General features: G+C 44.1%; 2 protein-coding genes across 2 annotated transcripts; one reads left to right on the top strand and one right to left on the bottom strand.

Moving 5' to 3' along the window:
• Nucleotides 1–4,745: 4,745 nt before the first annotated feature.
• Nucleotides 4,746–7,459, top strand: rwdd (RWD domain containing 4). The gene is made up of 7 exons (XM_053860293.1): nt 4,746–4,900; nt 5,364–5,444; nt 5,891–6,000; nt 6,282–6,432; nt 6,502–6,604; nt 6,801–6,950; nt 7,023–7,459. The coding sequence occupies exons 1-7, from the start codon at nt 4,877–4,879 to the stop codon at nt 7,028–7,030; spliced, it is 627 nt and encodes a 208-aa protein (XP_053716268.1). The 5' UTR covers nt 4,746–4,876; the 3' UTR covers nt 7,031–7,459.
• A 1,171-nt stretch (nt 7,460–8,630) lies between these two features.
• Nucleotides 8,631–12,255, bottom strand: ing2 (inhibitor of growth family, member 2). Its single transcript, XM_053860534.1, has 2 exons — nt 12,003–12,255; nt 8,631–10,105 (listed from the first exon to the last, which is right to left on the bottom strand). Exons 1-2 carry the CDS (start codon nt 12,145–12,147, stop codon nt 9,405–9,407), a joined length of 846 nt encoding a protein of 281 aa, XP_053716509.1. The 5' UTR covers nt 12,148–12,255; the 3' UTR covers nt 8,631–9,404.
• Between the last annotated feature and the right edge of the window lie 2,062 nt (nt 12,256–14,317).

Raw genomic sequence — 14,317 nt, 5'->3', positions numbered from 1 at the left:
CTTCCATCAATACCAAGTATATGCTTTTCCAGAACCTTATTTTCTTCGACTCATACAATACTCTTGTCCTCCTTTTATCCTCCTCAGATTCTAACATTCCAAACGAAATGGACAACTGGAATCAAAATGCCCAACTCGCAGACAGAAGATTGAATCAATAGTCCTTTCATCCGACTATTCACACCCACTGACTTTAACTACTCTATTCTCTGATGACCTTCAGCTGCTAAGCATCTTTGATAAATGCTTGGTTAGCTCTGCACTCAGCACTGTATGTAGGTTCACTCAGGTCTGGGAGTCATGTCTGGACAAGGTCTGATACTCTGAGTCGAGTCATGGCAAGTGCTCAGAAGAATGTTGACTCCAGGCAAGTCAGTGGTGGTTATCTCAGAAGTCATGTGATGAGATATATGGAAACAATTTTACCCCCTTTGATTTTATTGCTACCGCTTTAAAGGTCCAAGCGTTTGTTGACTAAAGGCGCAGAGACCTGGCTGACTAATCTGTTTAAAAAAAAACATCTTTGCATTTGGAACGGAACATGCAATTGCCTTGGTCATTTCAACTTCTACAACGTAGAAAGGTGACGTGTCTTAGCCACCTTCAGCTTACATTATTGCGTTCTATTACAATAAAGTTGGTGTTTAGAGAAACCTACAATGTGTCCATAGTTCTTCCTCTTCACTGTTTTGATTGTAAAATGCATTTGTCTTGTAGAGAACTGTACAACACCAAAACTGTGGTTGAAATTAGCCAAATCTGTTGGAAACACATCATTAAAGCCTGTTTTTTACTGCCCAAAATAACTTTGAGTGTGCGTCATTTTCTGATCTACCACCGCTGCTTTTGTCACAACAGGGGGGCCCCCCCAACCACTGTTCCACGTATGTTCTCATATTTTCTTTTTTTCACCTTGCAGCTTTTGGTTTATTTATAATGAGCCACTCTTCATCCATGCAAGTCTCCCTGACAATACTCTTCCACGTTACGAAGAGCATTGTCATGGAGACCAGGTCAAAGAAGTGAGACGCCAGATTTCTTTCTCCGTTTTCATCTGTCTTCCACAATATAACATAGAACAGGCTGGTGAAAATCAGCCAGTCGACTCACGACAATGGTTTTTAACCGGTGTGGCGTAAGAGACTCTCAGGTGAGCCGTTGGAAATGATCCACTTTCACCTAATTTTACTGGAGATAGAGGTGGCCGACATGATGATGACCTACCAATGTGAGACTACATGGGTTCGGTCTCATTCTTTCCATACACTATAGATCTTTGCTGATGCGTTGATTCATTCATCTGTTGCAGTTGCACTGCGCTTGGTGCACCTTTTCCCTCACACTTACAGCAAAAAAGCCAATCTAATGCACAACTTCCAGTTGTTTTTAAATCTTATGCGCCACCAACTTGACCACACACCGTCACAACAGAATGATGGATTGGTCCTAAGTCGACCCGCAACGCCAAAGACAGTGCCGCAGAGTTTACGTGACATCTCACGTCAAAACTTCAACACTCATAGAACATCAAAGTTTGCTTGGTGGTTCAACAGCCAAATGTAGAACCAAATAAATGTGCTACAAAATGTAAAGAAAGAAAGAATCATTGCTGAGGCAAAGAATGCTAAATATTTGTCTGGAAATTCTCCTAACGAATAAAATAATGCAAAAGAGATTGTGATAACACTGAAACAGCTATTATTATTAATAAATAATCACGGTATATTTGGCATACTTCCCATCCCTTTCTGGAGACATATTTAAACAAATACATTTTCTGCAACTGAATCATGGCTTAAAAAAGGTTGAAAAACACTAACTTACTCCGTACTTACAATTATTGGGACGTTAGAAACTATGTTGCAGCAGTTTGATCTACTCCTCTCCAGACATCTTGGAATCTAATACCAGTCACGTCACAGTCTGGAGGTAATGAATGAGGCCATACAAGTCAGATTTCTTATGTGATATGATGATTTGACACATCCCTGCTACAGGTGCGAGGCAGCCTGTGGTTGTTGAGTGATAGCTGTGTTTTTTTTTAACAAATAAAACATTCTACTTTACATAACAGAACAGTAGCATCGGGAATAGATTGGAATATTTCCAATCCAATTCCTGAAAATTCCGAAGAGCAGGAGCATCGAGTTAAGTATTTCTGAAACAGCTGTCATCAGCCGCCTCCATTGACTCACTTCTGAATAAAACATCCACATACTGTATAAAAGCACAAGTGCTCTGAAAACACTGGGATGAGTGGAACTCCGCCAGCTGTATTGAGCCCAGATATGAACAGAGAGGCTGGAGCTGTCAGGAAGTCTTAAGAGCCAGACGTAGTGCCATCACTAAACCTTGCTGCTCTGCTCTTTGTTTGAAACCAGATGAGTGGCGTCTGTTAGGTGGGAAGTCATCAAGCGCTTCAGCAGGGAGTCCCACTACAATCAAGTGAACAACAAGAACAAAGGCAGCAGGATCAGGATGTTACCCGTATAGTACAGTCAATCACCAGTTCCACGTTCGTCCATGCCAGGAACCAACTTAAAGAATGAAAAGAAAGAAAGAAAAACAAAAGACAGAGAGAGATAGAAGGTAGAAATTGAAGCTCAAGATAAAGCTTAGCGTGACCCCAGAAATAAGAGCCAGTTTAGCCAAAACCTGAGCACAACATCCACCACTACGCTGCTGTTTCCCACAGCTAATGTTATTAGAGGCAGTGTCTGGGGATTGTGGCGAACTCACCCATCGATGGCAACAGGATCTTTGTGGGAGATGTCTGTCTGGGAAAACATACCTCAGGTGAAAGCCCATTTGGAAACTCACTATCTCCTTCAGAGGGTGTAAAAATGTTGTTGTGTTGTCAACAGCAAAAGTCTTGGGAATAAGATTTCTCAAAAATATTTCCACAAAGGGGCAACTGACATACGTTACATCAATCAGGATCAAAATTGTTCGGTGGACTATGTAGTTATACAAGAAGACCGGGTGAAAGGTCACGTGTCGCTGGAGACATTATACCGATTCAATTCCCGCATTTCTTTCTTGAAGTTTGTAGATTGTCAGTGAGCGCGCCTCATTTTCCCCCAACTCAAGACCTTTCACGGCAGCTTTGCTATATCATGTAAATAGCGCGCCCGTGTGGCGACTTTAGGTATTGCAGCTGATTTTAAGCGTCTTTCAGCACGCTCTCGTTTTCATGCTTTCTGTTCTTAAGTGTAAGACAGTTTAATACCAAAATTAACAGCAAAATAACGTGAAGTACAGGGCAGTGAAAAATAAAATAGAATTCTGTGGCAAATGCAAAGGCAGGCGACGAGACAGGAATCTTGCAACAACTTTATTTTCTCATGCAGAACTCCCTCCCTTCCCCTCGCAGTTAATATATATACGTCGACGCCCCATACCCATAAACCATCTGGGTGAGAGAACACACCCCTTGATGCCCGCCACAATCCAAGCAAATCGAGGTAACAGTACAATCACATCCCAAAGCCAATCATTACATTTGCTTTAACACTCCAATATGCATGTGAACCATTGATAACAGCCTCCTGAAGATCCCTAGATCTACCCCAAGCTTTCCAGTCACATTCACTATGCAATATGTCCCTATATGTAGAGACAAAACATCTGAAAACGGTCCATTGCCAAGGGACTCCATCTACCAAAGGATGTTTACCAAAGTGTCCTCAGTTTATTTGTCCCAAAACATGTCATTTCACCAAAGTAAGGGAGCAAACAAACTATTCAACTTTATCTTTCTGCTGCGTCTGCAGAACCAAAAGCGAAAACACAGGCTGCCAGCAACGTGTCTAGTATACAGAGAAACATTGGATTACAGCCATTATCCGAAAAACATTTCAATAACAACAGCAACATTGTTGTTCTCCAGCCTCAACAGAATGTGTTGATTGAGTCCTTGGGAACACCAGTCGCCTCCTGGAGCTTCCACCCAGAACGCTGTGCTTAAATTGTACGTGTGATGTGATACAGTTTAGTCTCATACCATGAAAGCACAACTGGTGGCTGACAGTGGCTCGTGCTTGTGTGGAGAGTCACAGCCAAATTCCCACAATGCAGGATGATGTCACCCCTCCCAAACCAGTCATGCAGTTTGATGAAAACCCTTTTGCATTCAGGACATGGATTTACATAAATCACAATGATGGATTACGACGTGTCAGCAACTTTTTGTTTTTGCATATATACAAATAATCCATCAACTTGTTTTTGCCGTCTCCCTCAGGATCAGCACTATGGATGTCTGCGAAACGCGAGATTAATCCAAATATACTTGACAGAGTTTGATATGTGTGTGGGGATTTTAATAATGCAGGCATCACTTCTTGAATAAACATGGGTGGAGGACATTTATGTTCATCTGCAGCTGTGGGTTTTGGAGCTTCGGGGGGAATAACTCGAATGTTTCGATGAAGGTCAACAGAGGGGTCGCAATCAAATGTACATAACTTCTATTTCCAAAGTTTAAAAATGACTAGGCGTCTGAGACACCAAACAAGAACTAAACAACACATTGGCGAGACACGTGGTGAATATTCAGAATATCCTCGAGTTGGCGTGGGGGCTGGTAAAACAAACGTTTCAGGTGTTACCATTCAATAAAGGAAGTCATAATTCGATCCAGCATAAACGTAATTTAAAGCACTTTTATTTTGAATCAAAATTTTAGTTTGAAATGAAACTACCTGACAAACAGGAAACGGCGGTGGCGCATGCGCTGCTGTATCCCGGCGCTACATGCAGTTCCAGCGGGGTGGTAAGGATATAAAAGTTTCAGTGGGACAAATGGGGTTTTAATTCTGGCGCCAGACACAACGGTGTGAGGAAACGGTACATCAGAGAGAAAACGTTGCGGACGATGACAGCGAACGAGGATCAAGAGGTACGAACGAAGAGGCAAATGAAGCCTAGCTACAGTTAGCCAATTGATGCTAACTGAAATGCTAGCACAGGTTCCATAGAAATCACAGCATCACGACTTGAATTAACGAGGTTTCGAGATGACTTAACCTGTGTCGAATCACCTATAACGACAAATGCTGCTGTAGTACATGTATGAAATGGGGTATTAAAAGATTGTGAAATTAAGATCCCGCAAATAGTAAGTATTGAGTCGTTACTGTGTAAGAGCGTTTGTGATTTGTTTAAATTAGATTCAGTTGATGTTGTTAAGTCATGAATATGTGCGTGTGGTTGTGTTTTACATATTCAACTCCAACTCTACTGATGCAGTAGTCTTGGCACGACGAACTGACTTCAATTTAATACGTTACGTGTGTTGTAACAAAATGCTTGTACACATTAAGTGTCACCTATTGATGTCTTTGACCATTCACTGTCAACAGATGGAGCTGGAGGCCCTCCGCTCCATATATGAAGGAGATGAGTGTTTCAAGGAAGTCAGTCCAATTTCTTTTCAATTTCGGGTGAGTTTCTACTGGGACAAAAGTCTGCAACCTTCAGATCCATTTCCACCAGTCCCCATTAGAATTAACTCATCCAGATGCACATCATTTTTAATGGTGTGTCACTTACTCTCTCGCATGTTAAGCAATGAGAAGTTCCTAACTGTCTGACTTTTAGATAGTTTGCCTGATAGACAGCTAATAGTCTGTATTACTTCCCTACGTGAAGACCTTGCAGTTGCTGGACATGACACTTCTCTGTGGACGTCCAGCCGGACAGTCTTTGCTGATACTCCTCAACCTGCAGCTGAACTTTTCCTTTACATGATCCCTCTTCTCTTGTCATTATTATAAAGTGATTCTCAAGTATACATCCACCTTACTTAGCTCTACTCCTGCTCTTAGAAAATTGTGTTTAGAAATACTCTCAAATAATCAACTTAACTCTCCACCATCCCAACTTATAGATAGGGGACTTGGAGGACACCAAATCGTTCCTGCTGGATGTCACGTGGCCGGAGACATATCCTGAGACTGCTCCAGAAATTTCCATGGATGCCTTTTTTAACAACAAGATGTAAGTTTCCTCTCTCCAGTTTCCGTAACTGCCTTCCATTCAGCAACAGCTAGAGGTGTGACAAAGTTTTTAGTAATAAAGCCGTCCATAATATGTATGTAGGATGTTGCTCAGCTTAGCTGGTTGTTGGACCTTGCAGTTTGCTCTGAGTATGACTGTGCTAAAATGAACTAAGAGTGACTGGTTGGTACTTGGGTACACAGTTTTAAATAGTAGCTCTTCAGGCTCAGGCCTGACAGTTCAGCTAAGTCACACTTGGTATGATCTTGTTTTGATGTCAGCTCCGTAGAAAACAAGCAGCTGATCCTCTCAAAAATGGAGGAGCAGGTGGAAGCCAATCTAGGCACAGCCATGATGTACACATTGTTTGAGTGGGCCAAGGAGAACCAGGAGACCCTGATGGAGAACCACAAGCCTGTAGTGTCTGCTGTGGTGAGTATGTCAGCTCCCTTCGTATAGGAAGCAAGTCTGCTGGATTAAAGATTTGTTTTTTCCCCTCAGACTCTGGCCTGCAGCGACGTGACAGCCTCCCCGCAAAAGGACAAGAAGGTGAAGAAGGAGCAGCTGACAAAAGCGCAGAAGAGAAAGATGATCAGCAGAGCAGGTACTGCTGATCTTCACTTAATTGTCAGCCAGACTGAGGACGTAGTGTCAAACACAGAAACCGTACCGCCATAGTTCCTAATATAGACTGAAAGAGTAGTTCTAATTTTCATGCTCCACTAATCTACCAGAGGATCAGAGATGTGACTGAAATGGCTGCCAGAGTTAAGCTGAACAACTGTGACATTTGCCTTCAGATAACAAAGGAGAACTTCCCAGAGGCTGGAACTGGACTGATGTGATCAAAGTAGGTGAAATGTATCTTTCCTCCAGCATTTTTCAAAAGCCTTTGCTGACAATCTGTTTCTGTCTTCCCTTGTTGGTGCGGTGCTACATCAATGCAGCACGTAAGTGAAACACTCCCCCCCCCTCGGGCTTGGTGAAGAGACGGTGGAATAAACAAATGTTTTCTCTTGCAGTTAAGTAAAACTGGAGGAAAAGACGACGAGTAGAAATTAGGCTGCTCTTTTCAGCTGATGTGAAGACTTTGCTCTGTCCGGATGACAAAGCCTTCACCAACATCCACTTACCTGGAGAAGCAAAGCAGACTGGGAGAACGCTCCTCAGGATGGCCCTCCTCTAACCACAGCCACCAGCAGGAACAAGTCAAGAGTGCCATGTCATTTCTTAACAAGTCCGCACTCAGATTTCTACACTGCGAGTCGGGACGCCCTGCTGTCACTGCCGTCTTTCCTGCGTGAGTTCTGGAGCCTTAAATGTTGGACTGCAGTGTCATGTATGTTTGCTGTTACTCCGGTCACATGGCATTGTAAAGGAAAGAAAAAATTTTAATAATTTTCAAATGACTTCCATTTTCTTTTTGACAAAGATGGACTTTTATTTGTAAATAAATAGATTGTTGATCTAATGCCTGAATCAGATATCACACTTTTTTCCTCACACATGCGAATGTTTCAGATCTGTGACTAGGAAGGCAGATAACTTATAGTATACAATATACCACCAAAAACAATCCCTGCAATGAGAATTTTGCATCTCACGATAAGTTTGATAAACATGCGGCACACTTGCTGCGTTGGACCTGTATATATGAATACGACGAGACCATGACAGCGTGACATACTCTCCAGCTCTGTGGCGTTTGACATCTGACTCCACTGTGTGACAGTTGTGGAGAGTGTGGTGGACTTTGGCTCACAATCGTACTTATAAAACCTTTGATAATGACATTGGTCGACTCTGAGCCTCTGGATACCTGTTTCCTGACGCGGTCATCTGCCTTGGTTCACATCAACACACGCAGGTTTCCCGCTGTGCTGACACCTCGGAGAAACTACCGTGGTGAAGATAGTTGGACATTGGACAGATCTCTATGGTATTGGTGGTGGCAGCGTCCTCTTGCGCCTCCCGATCAGGTACACTGATCGTGGACACACTCACGCAGGCAGCACTAATGCTACGACCTGACATCAGTTAGGGGCCAGCTACAAATTCTGATTCGGTCAAAGCATTAATGAAATCTTGAAACTTGGCAATGAAAAACAAAATTGGGAGAGTTGTGAAAAGATTTTTCATCACACTAGACAAAGGACTGGCACTTTGCATAATGATTTCGAGAATAGAATATGACTAGATGATCATTTATTCACATCACTTTCTTCAATAGCATGTAGGAAATGTGTCCAGACTGGCTCATAGTTAAAGTAAACTGTTAAGAGATAAGAGATACTTAGGGGACAACAGACAGACGGCTCAATTTAACCCCTAAATAAAACTGGCAGAGCAGTCAGACACGACCAGAATCTACCAGAGATGTGAAACATTGAATTTCTCATCTCTACACCTAGTTAACTATGACACTTCAACATAAACAAATAATGATGTTGGAGACAAAATCCACTAATGGGTTTCATCATGAAACAGTTTCAAGAGAGACTGTAGTGTCCGACACATGGAATTGAATGAAAAATATTTATCGTGATTATAGTCATTTTATCATTTTTTTGTCCATATCGCCCATCCCCAATACCCACATGTCTGTCTTACGGTCTTCACATCAGTTATGGTCAAAGCTAGCAACTTCTTACTTCCCTTTCTGCAAGTGCAACTTTGATAACTATCACTGTTGCAGCAGCACTGAACCCAGAACCAAGAAGTCATATCCTCATTATCAAGCTTGACTCTTTGAATGCTGCACTGACTGATCTATTATTTTCTCATATCTCCTTTATGCTGTTGAAGTTTTTGCTTTTATCGTCATCAGGAATTAGTGTAGTATGGATTGTAGGTAAAGTTGATGAATACAAGAGAGTGACTTGATTTGCTAAGTTTTTAATGAATATGAAAAATGTACACAACTATAAGTGAAAACATGACGTCCCGTTTAAGTGTTCTAATCAAGCGTCGATTATCATGATTCAAAGTTAAATATCGCTCTGAAGACATTTCTGTAAAATCCTCTTCCATATACACTTCGAGTAGCTCTTGATGGTTCATTTGAATTGAAATGAAGTATATTTTAATCGAAAACAAAAATGCCAAATACAAAAAAAATCCTGCTCTTTAGGTTAATCTGTACAGAGCTGCGGTCCTCTGTTTGGCATGATCGGGTTGTTCGAGGTAAATCCTGGGCAGATGCATCCGACGCATGTTCCAAACCAACAATCTCACAAAGTAACTGCATGACAGTGATGACGGCTGATGATTCTGGGCAGCGGGTCGCGGTGGTCAGCGCACGCTCGATCTAAGCTCCGGCTTGATTCGTTCAGCGCAGCTACGACTGCTGCTCGATTGTGCTTCGACAGTCTGCGGTCCAGTTGCGGTGGTCCTGACGTGGCTCACTACCTGGAGCGCCGGTCCTTTCTGTTCTTGTCAAGACTTTTGTCCATGGTCTTTTCATTGTCCCCTCTGCACTTAGGGCAGTACCACTTGCCTTTCGGCTTGTAGGTCAGACCCACACAAGAGAAGTGGAACCATTCGATGGGACACTGCTCGTTGTCACAGCCGATCATCTCCCCGTAGGACACCTGCTCACAGAGGCAGTAAGTGGGCTCGTTGGGGTCGATGGCGAAGTCCACCGGTGAGGCGTCCCGCTCTTGCTTCGACTTTCGCTTCTTCTTCTTGGCAGATTTGGACTTCTTCTCCCTGGGAGGTGGGATGGGGAGCTCCTCCACTGGATCATCTATGAGAGACCCGTTGGCCGATGGGTGGTTGGAATCCCGGCTCTCGCTGTTGCGTTGGCGTCGCGGCCGACGTGTGGAGGTGCGTTCTTGAGACGCGGCATCTTGGATGCTGGTCCGCCGCTCAGCCTGCGGCCTCTCTGCTTCGCTTGACTCTTGGAGGCAGAGGGAGTGTGCGTCCATTTGCCGGGAGCGGTTCTCCACCAGCTCCGTCATCTGGGTCACCACGTGGATCTTTTCGTCGCCCAGCTCCTGGCTGAGGATCAGAGCTCGCTGTAGCTGGACCTGCAGGCGCTTCCGATGAGCTGCATCCTGCTCGCCCTTGTACTTCTCAAACACTTCATCTACCTCTCTCAAGACCTCTGTGGAGAAGAACACATAATAGTTCAAACATTTCTTCCATTGAAATAGCCGGATAATCCCTCACAGCAACAGCTCTACATTATGTTTTACCACCCAAAGTGCAGCTTATTTTTCCTACCTGTCAACATATACGTATTTTACGTTTTCTACAATTTCAAATCATGCACGCCGTATAACGACTTTAAAAAAAATTCACACTGATGTCTCACGCCAAACCAATATTGACTTGCCAATTTTGGATCCAAGGTCTCGCTGGTACCTGACGACGGTCGGCGCATCATACTAGCAAAAGTTATCCTCAATCGTGCATTTGTTTTTCTTGTTGCTTTCGGCTTTGACGATCGGAGCGTTGTGTGCGCGTGCGCTGTTTTGAATTGTGTTGCAAGAGGAATTTTTTTTTTTTGAGTGACAGACACTATGGACGACACTGGAAGACTGAAAGACACTATGGAAGAATTATTTATTTTAAAACATGCTGCACATGGCAAATGTAATGCAAGAGCTTTTATACATGTTACCTTTGTTATCATTTTCCAGTACATCGTCAGTCTTGCTGTGATGTGAATAGTAATAATAAAATGCTAAAATGCGCCGCGATTGTGTTTGTAAGGTTTCTTTTCAAGTTCTAAGGGGAAGTGCACCGCTTTATAAGGGGAGCTGTTGCCAGAGGTTGACAGGTATGATCTTGTGATCTGCGGCGGGCAGGGAACCCATGAGTATTCATCTGTACTGGCCTAAAGTAGTACCAACATTTGTCGCAGATGAGCCAAACTTCAGGGTATTTTCATTTTACGTTTACTGGACGGCAGATGCACCGTGGCGGGAGCGAAATGCTGCTGGGTAAACAAAGGGCTGGTCATGTTTTGAAGCGGGGGACACCCGGAAGAGGAGACGAACCAATTCCCGCCTACCGGAGATGGCGAAAGCTCCGAGGGAGGAGGTGGAGGATGGGGTGGGGGGCTGACGACAGGTCGAGCTTTCCGGCTACACCATCCGCGGAAGCAGCCGCAGCCGAGGAACGGCATTTCACTCGCATTTAAACATTCATTTATACGAAAAAACCGCCGCCATGACTTTAGCGCGATCGATTCATGTCGCTGTAGAGAGGAGCATTCGGTTACCGAGAGTCGCCGCTGCGTCGACACAATGCAACAAATAGTGTTGTAGCCGCTAGCCTCCCATTTTGTCATATTCACAGTTACCAGTGACAACACATGAGTCACGGAAACACACGCTGGGGTGACTTATACAGCCGCACACCAGGCGTGTGGACGCCTGCCTCCGTAAGAGCAGCCGACGTTTCTGGATCCCTGCGGTCCGGAAAATAGTCCGGTTCATCACCACCTCGACACTATAAACGCCCAGTGAACGTAATGTGAGCAACAACGACTCGTTCGATTGAAAACCGCCAGCGTAGCCGTGTTCGCCTGTAATCCCTGTGGTGGAAGCGTCCACCTCCCGAACCGACAGAAAAGTACATTTTCTTGCCATGAACGGCGATGTACTCGGCTGCAGCAGAAGCCGAAAGAGTCTTTAGGCGAGGATGGACGAAAGTATGAACACGAACTTGTTTCTTTGTTGAAATACGTCGATCGACAGCGAGAGATGTAAAACGGTCAGTTTTCTCAATGGAGTTCGCTGGTCACCGGATGAAGTGTATCCGAGCACGGCTAACTGGCGGACGGTCGACTTGGTTTTAGCACGTGTTTAAAAAGGTGTAATGAATCACACTTTAGCACGTCACGTTCTGTTTTCATGTGCGAACCAGAGGAAGCAAAAGCTCCGGGCTCCGGTGGACATGCAAGGCGAAGGCAAGCGTCCGCTTTCACCGTGTCAGCACTGGCGTCCACACGCCGTCGAAATCATCGGGAGAACATCATGATGTCAACACATTACCTTGGTACTTGGCATCGATTTCCCGAAGCAGCGAAACATTTCTTTGTATGTCCAAAGGCAGAGACTCCACACATTCCAGGTAATCTTCCACATAGTTGGCCATTTGTTGCGACTTGTCGGTGCTTGGGTAGTGTTGGCCTAACATCGTCTCTGCGATGCATAGAGGAACTCTGCGATTGACCAGAGAAACGTGAAAACGGTGCGAAAACCCAATGCTTGGCGACTTTGCTGCTTGTAGGGCAGTTGACTTCAAACAAAACTCTGGCTAATACGCATGCGTGAGTACACTCCTTTTATGGTTTAGTACGTTCGTCTCGCTCCTGTCGTCATCGAGGGCGGGACCTGGGGAGATTGCCGCTCGACGATTGGTCGAGCGAGGCCTCATTATCATAACACATTTCGCGGGAAATACGACCAACTCGAAATGAAAAAAACTGTTGTTTAATATGACGTTTTCGTCGTCATCCATGGCTGTCGTGTTAAACAGAATACATAGATGTAGATGACTGACATGTATCATAAGTCTTGTCTTCTCTTAAACACTAAAGCATCACTGACAACGTTAGTTATAACGGTGCGAAATGCTTGATGAAAAATGAAATATATGTGTGGGGGGAAAAAGAACAGTTGAACGAGCTGAATATGTTTAAGTAGCCACCTGGATGAGCCATAGCTATTCAATAATACTCATTATTCTACTTTGAAACACCTCCACACATGCTGATGAAATAGAGCTTATTTTTCAGTTTGCACCTAATAAACAGAATCACACTAATGTATAACTGTAGTTGCTGAGACGGACGCCCATTTGTTCATCCGTTAATACACAAATGTTTGCCTCCAGTTGCTATATTTGCTCATTTACCTTTTAGTTTTATTAAAGGTTGAGTTATTACGTCTTTGCACTTGTCTGAAATGTATCTACAACCAGCAAAGGATCACCTGCGGACTCTAAATTGTACACACACTCGACTTGTTGCCAAAACGTTTCTGCATCTCATTTGCCAAGAAACGCTTTTAAAGAGCAAACAAACAAAGTGTTTAAAAATGGCGATTTGTAAGGAGCCCCTTTGGACGCCACTTATCACAGTCTTGTCAAGTTAACATTTATATTTTAGCGAGGAAAACTTTCCTTTCCGACATGAGTGCGGAACGTGAGTTTCCAAGTCCTCCACTAGATGTCCATAAGATGCCATGAATATTCTCGACACAGAGCCCAAGCTACTGAGTGAGAATGTGCTGTATGCAGCAGCAATAAACATGATATGGAGCGATCAAAACAGTTTTACAATAAGGTCCATATACATATGATGATATATATGCTACATAAATGCCCGTTTTATTTAATATCTGTTCATTTCTGGGCAGTTATGTTGCTCCAACTTCTGCAAAAATGATTCAATTTTACGTTTAAGACCTGGGGTCACTGCCATGTAACCCTGGTTCTATGAATACATGCAACATCTTCTAACGAGGGCCACTGTAGATAAACGTCAATGCATTCGCTACCCAGCAGGGGGCAGTGCACCATCTCTCTTCCAGTTATGCATGTAACCGGGATTTCTACTACCACGTGCTCCACCATCTAAGGAGGCCATGGCTTCAGGCCAACAGGATCAATATACAGCGATTCTGATGGCTCCACCTGGAGGTAGTGGATGGATACAGAGAGTGGCTAGACGTGGAGATGGAACAAGAGCTGAGGCTGAGTGCTCACTGCAGATAACCCCACCGTGGTGTGCAATGGCTCCACAGCGCTATAACACAGGATGTCCATTGGGTAGCACGAGGTTGACAGACTCATCCTTACTTCCTTTCTGTGCGTAGAAGAGTCAGCGAGAGTTCACGCCATGACTCATAGCTGGTTGTCCTCCTTTGTGAAGTCAGCCGAGGGTTTTGATGGAGAACAACATGGCTTCTGCTTGGCTGCTTCAACCTGAAAGTTCTATAGAAGTTTATGAGCTCTGGACCTTTGAGAAGAACATCTGCTCCTTTTTACACACGAAGTATTTGGTGAATCATGTGCAGGGCAGTTAGAAGAAGAGTGTAAATGATTTTTGTCAACTTTGATCAGGACACTCTCTTGGTGAAGCACTGAGTCCAGCAGTGTTGATGAATTCCTGGTGAGTGATCCAATAAACATTGAAAGTCCACTTCTATCTATTCGTTGCCCTTTGGACCCACAAATCAACAAACACAAGAGGTGATGGCGTGTGCTCCATCTCATTCACCCCCAAGCTCGGTGGGCCTTGGCAAATGCTGCGTGTACTGGACAGTCACACAAGCTTCGTGGGCCCAGGCGGCAGAAACAGGAA

This window comes from Synchiropus splendidus, chromosome 3, assembly GCF_027744825.2.
Source record: "Synchiropus splendidus isolate RoL2022-P1 chromosome 3, RoL_Sspl_1.0, whole genome shotgun sequence".
In the NCBI taxonomy this organism is placed as follows: domain Eukaryota; kingdom Metazoa; phylum Chordata; class Actinopteri; order Syngnathiformes; family Callionymidae; genus Synchiropus; species Synchiropus splendidus.
This window is presented reverse-complemented; position numbering and strand designations above follow the sequence as displayed.

Bases quoted from the DNA above. Each gene is read 5' to 3' on its own strand.
- ing2 (XM_053860534.1), bottom strand. From the start codon at position 12,147: ATGTTAGGCCAACACTACCCAAGCACCGACAAGTCGCAACAAATGGCC. The intron at 10,106-12,002 runs GTAATGTGTTGA...TCTTCTCCACAG, and splicing joins AATCGATGCCAAGTACCAAG to AGGTCTTGAGAGAGGTAGAT.
- rwdd (XM_053860293.1), top strand. From the start codon at position 4,877: ATGACAGCGAACGAGGATCAAGAG. The intron at 5,445-5,890 runs GTGAGTTTCTAC...CCCAACTTATAG, and splicing joins CAATTTCTTTTCAATTTCGG to ATAGGGGACTTGGAGGACAC. The intron at 6,605-6,800 runs GTACTGCTGATC...ATTTGCCTTCAG, and splicing joins AAAGATGATCAGCAGAGCAG to ATAACAAAGGAGAACTTCCC.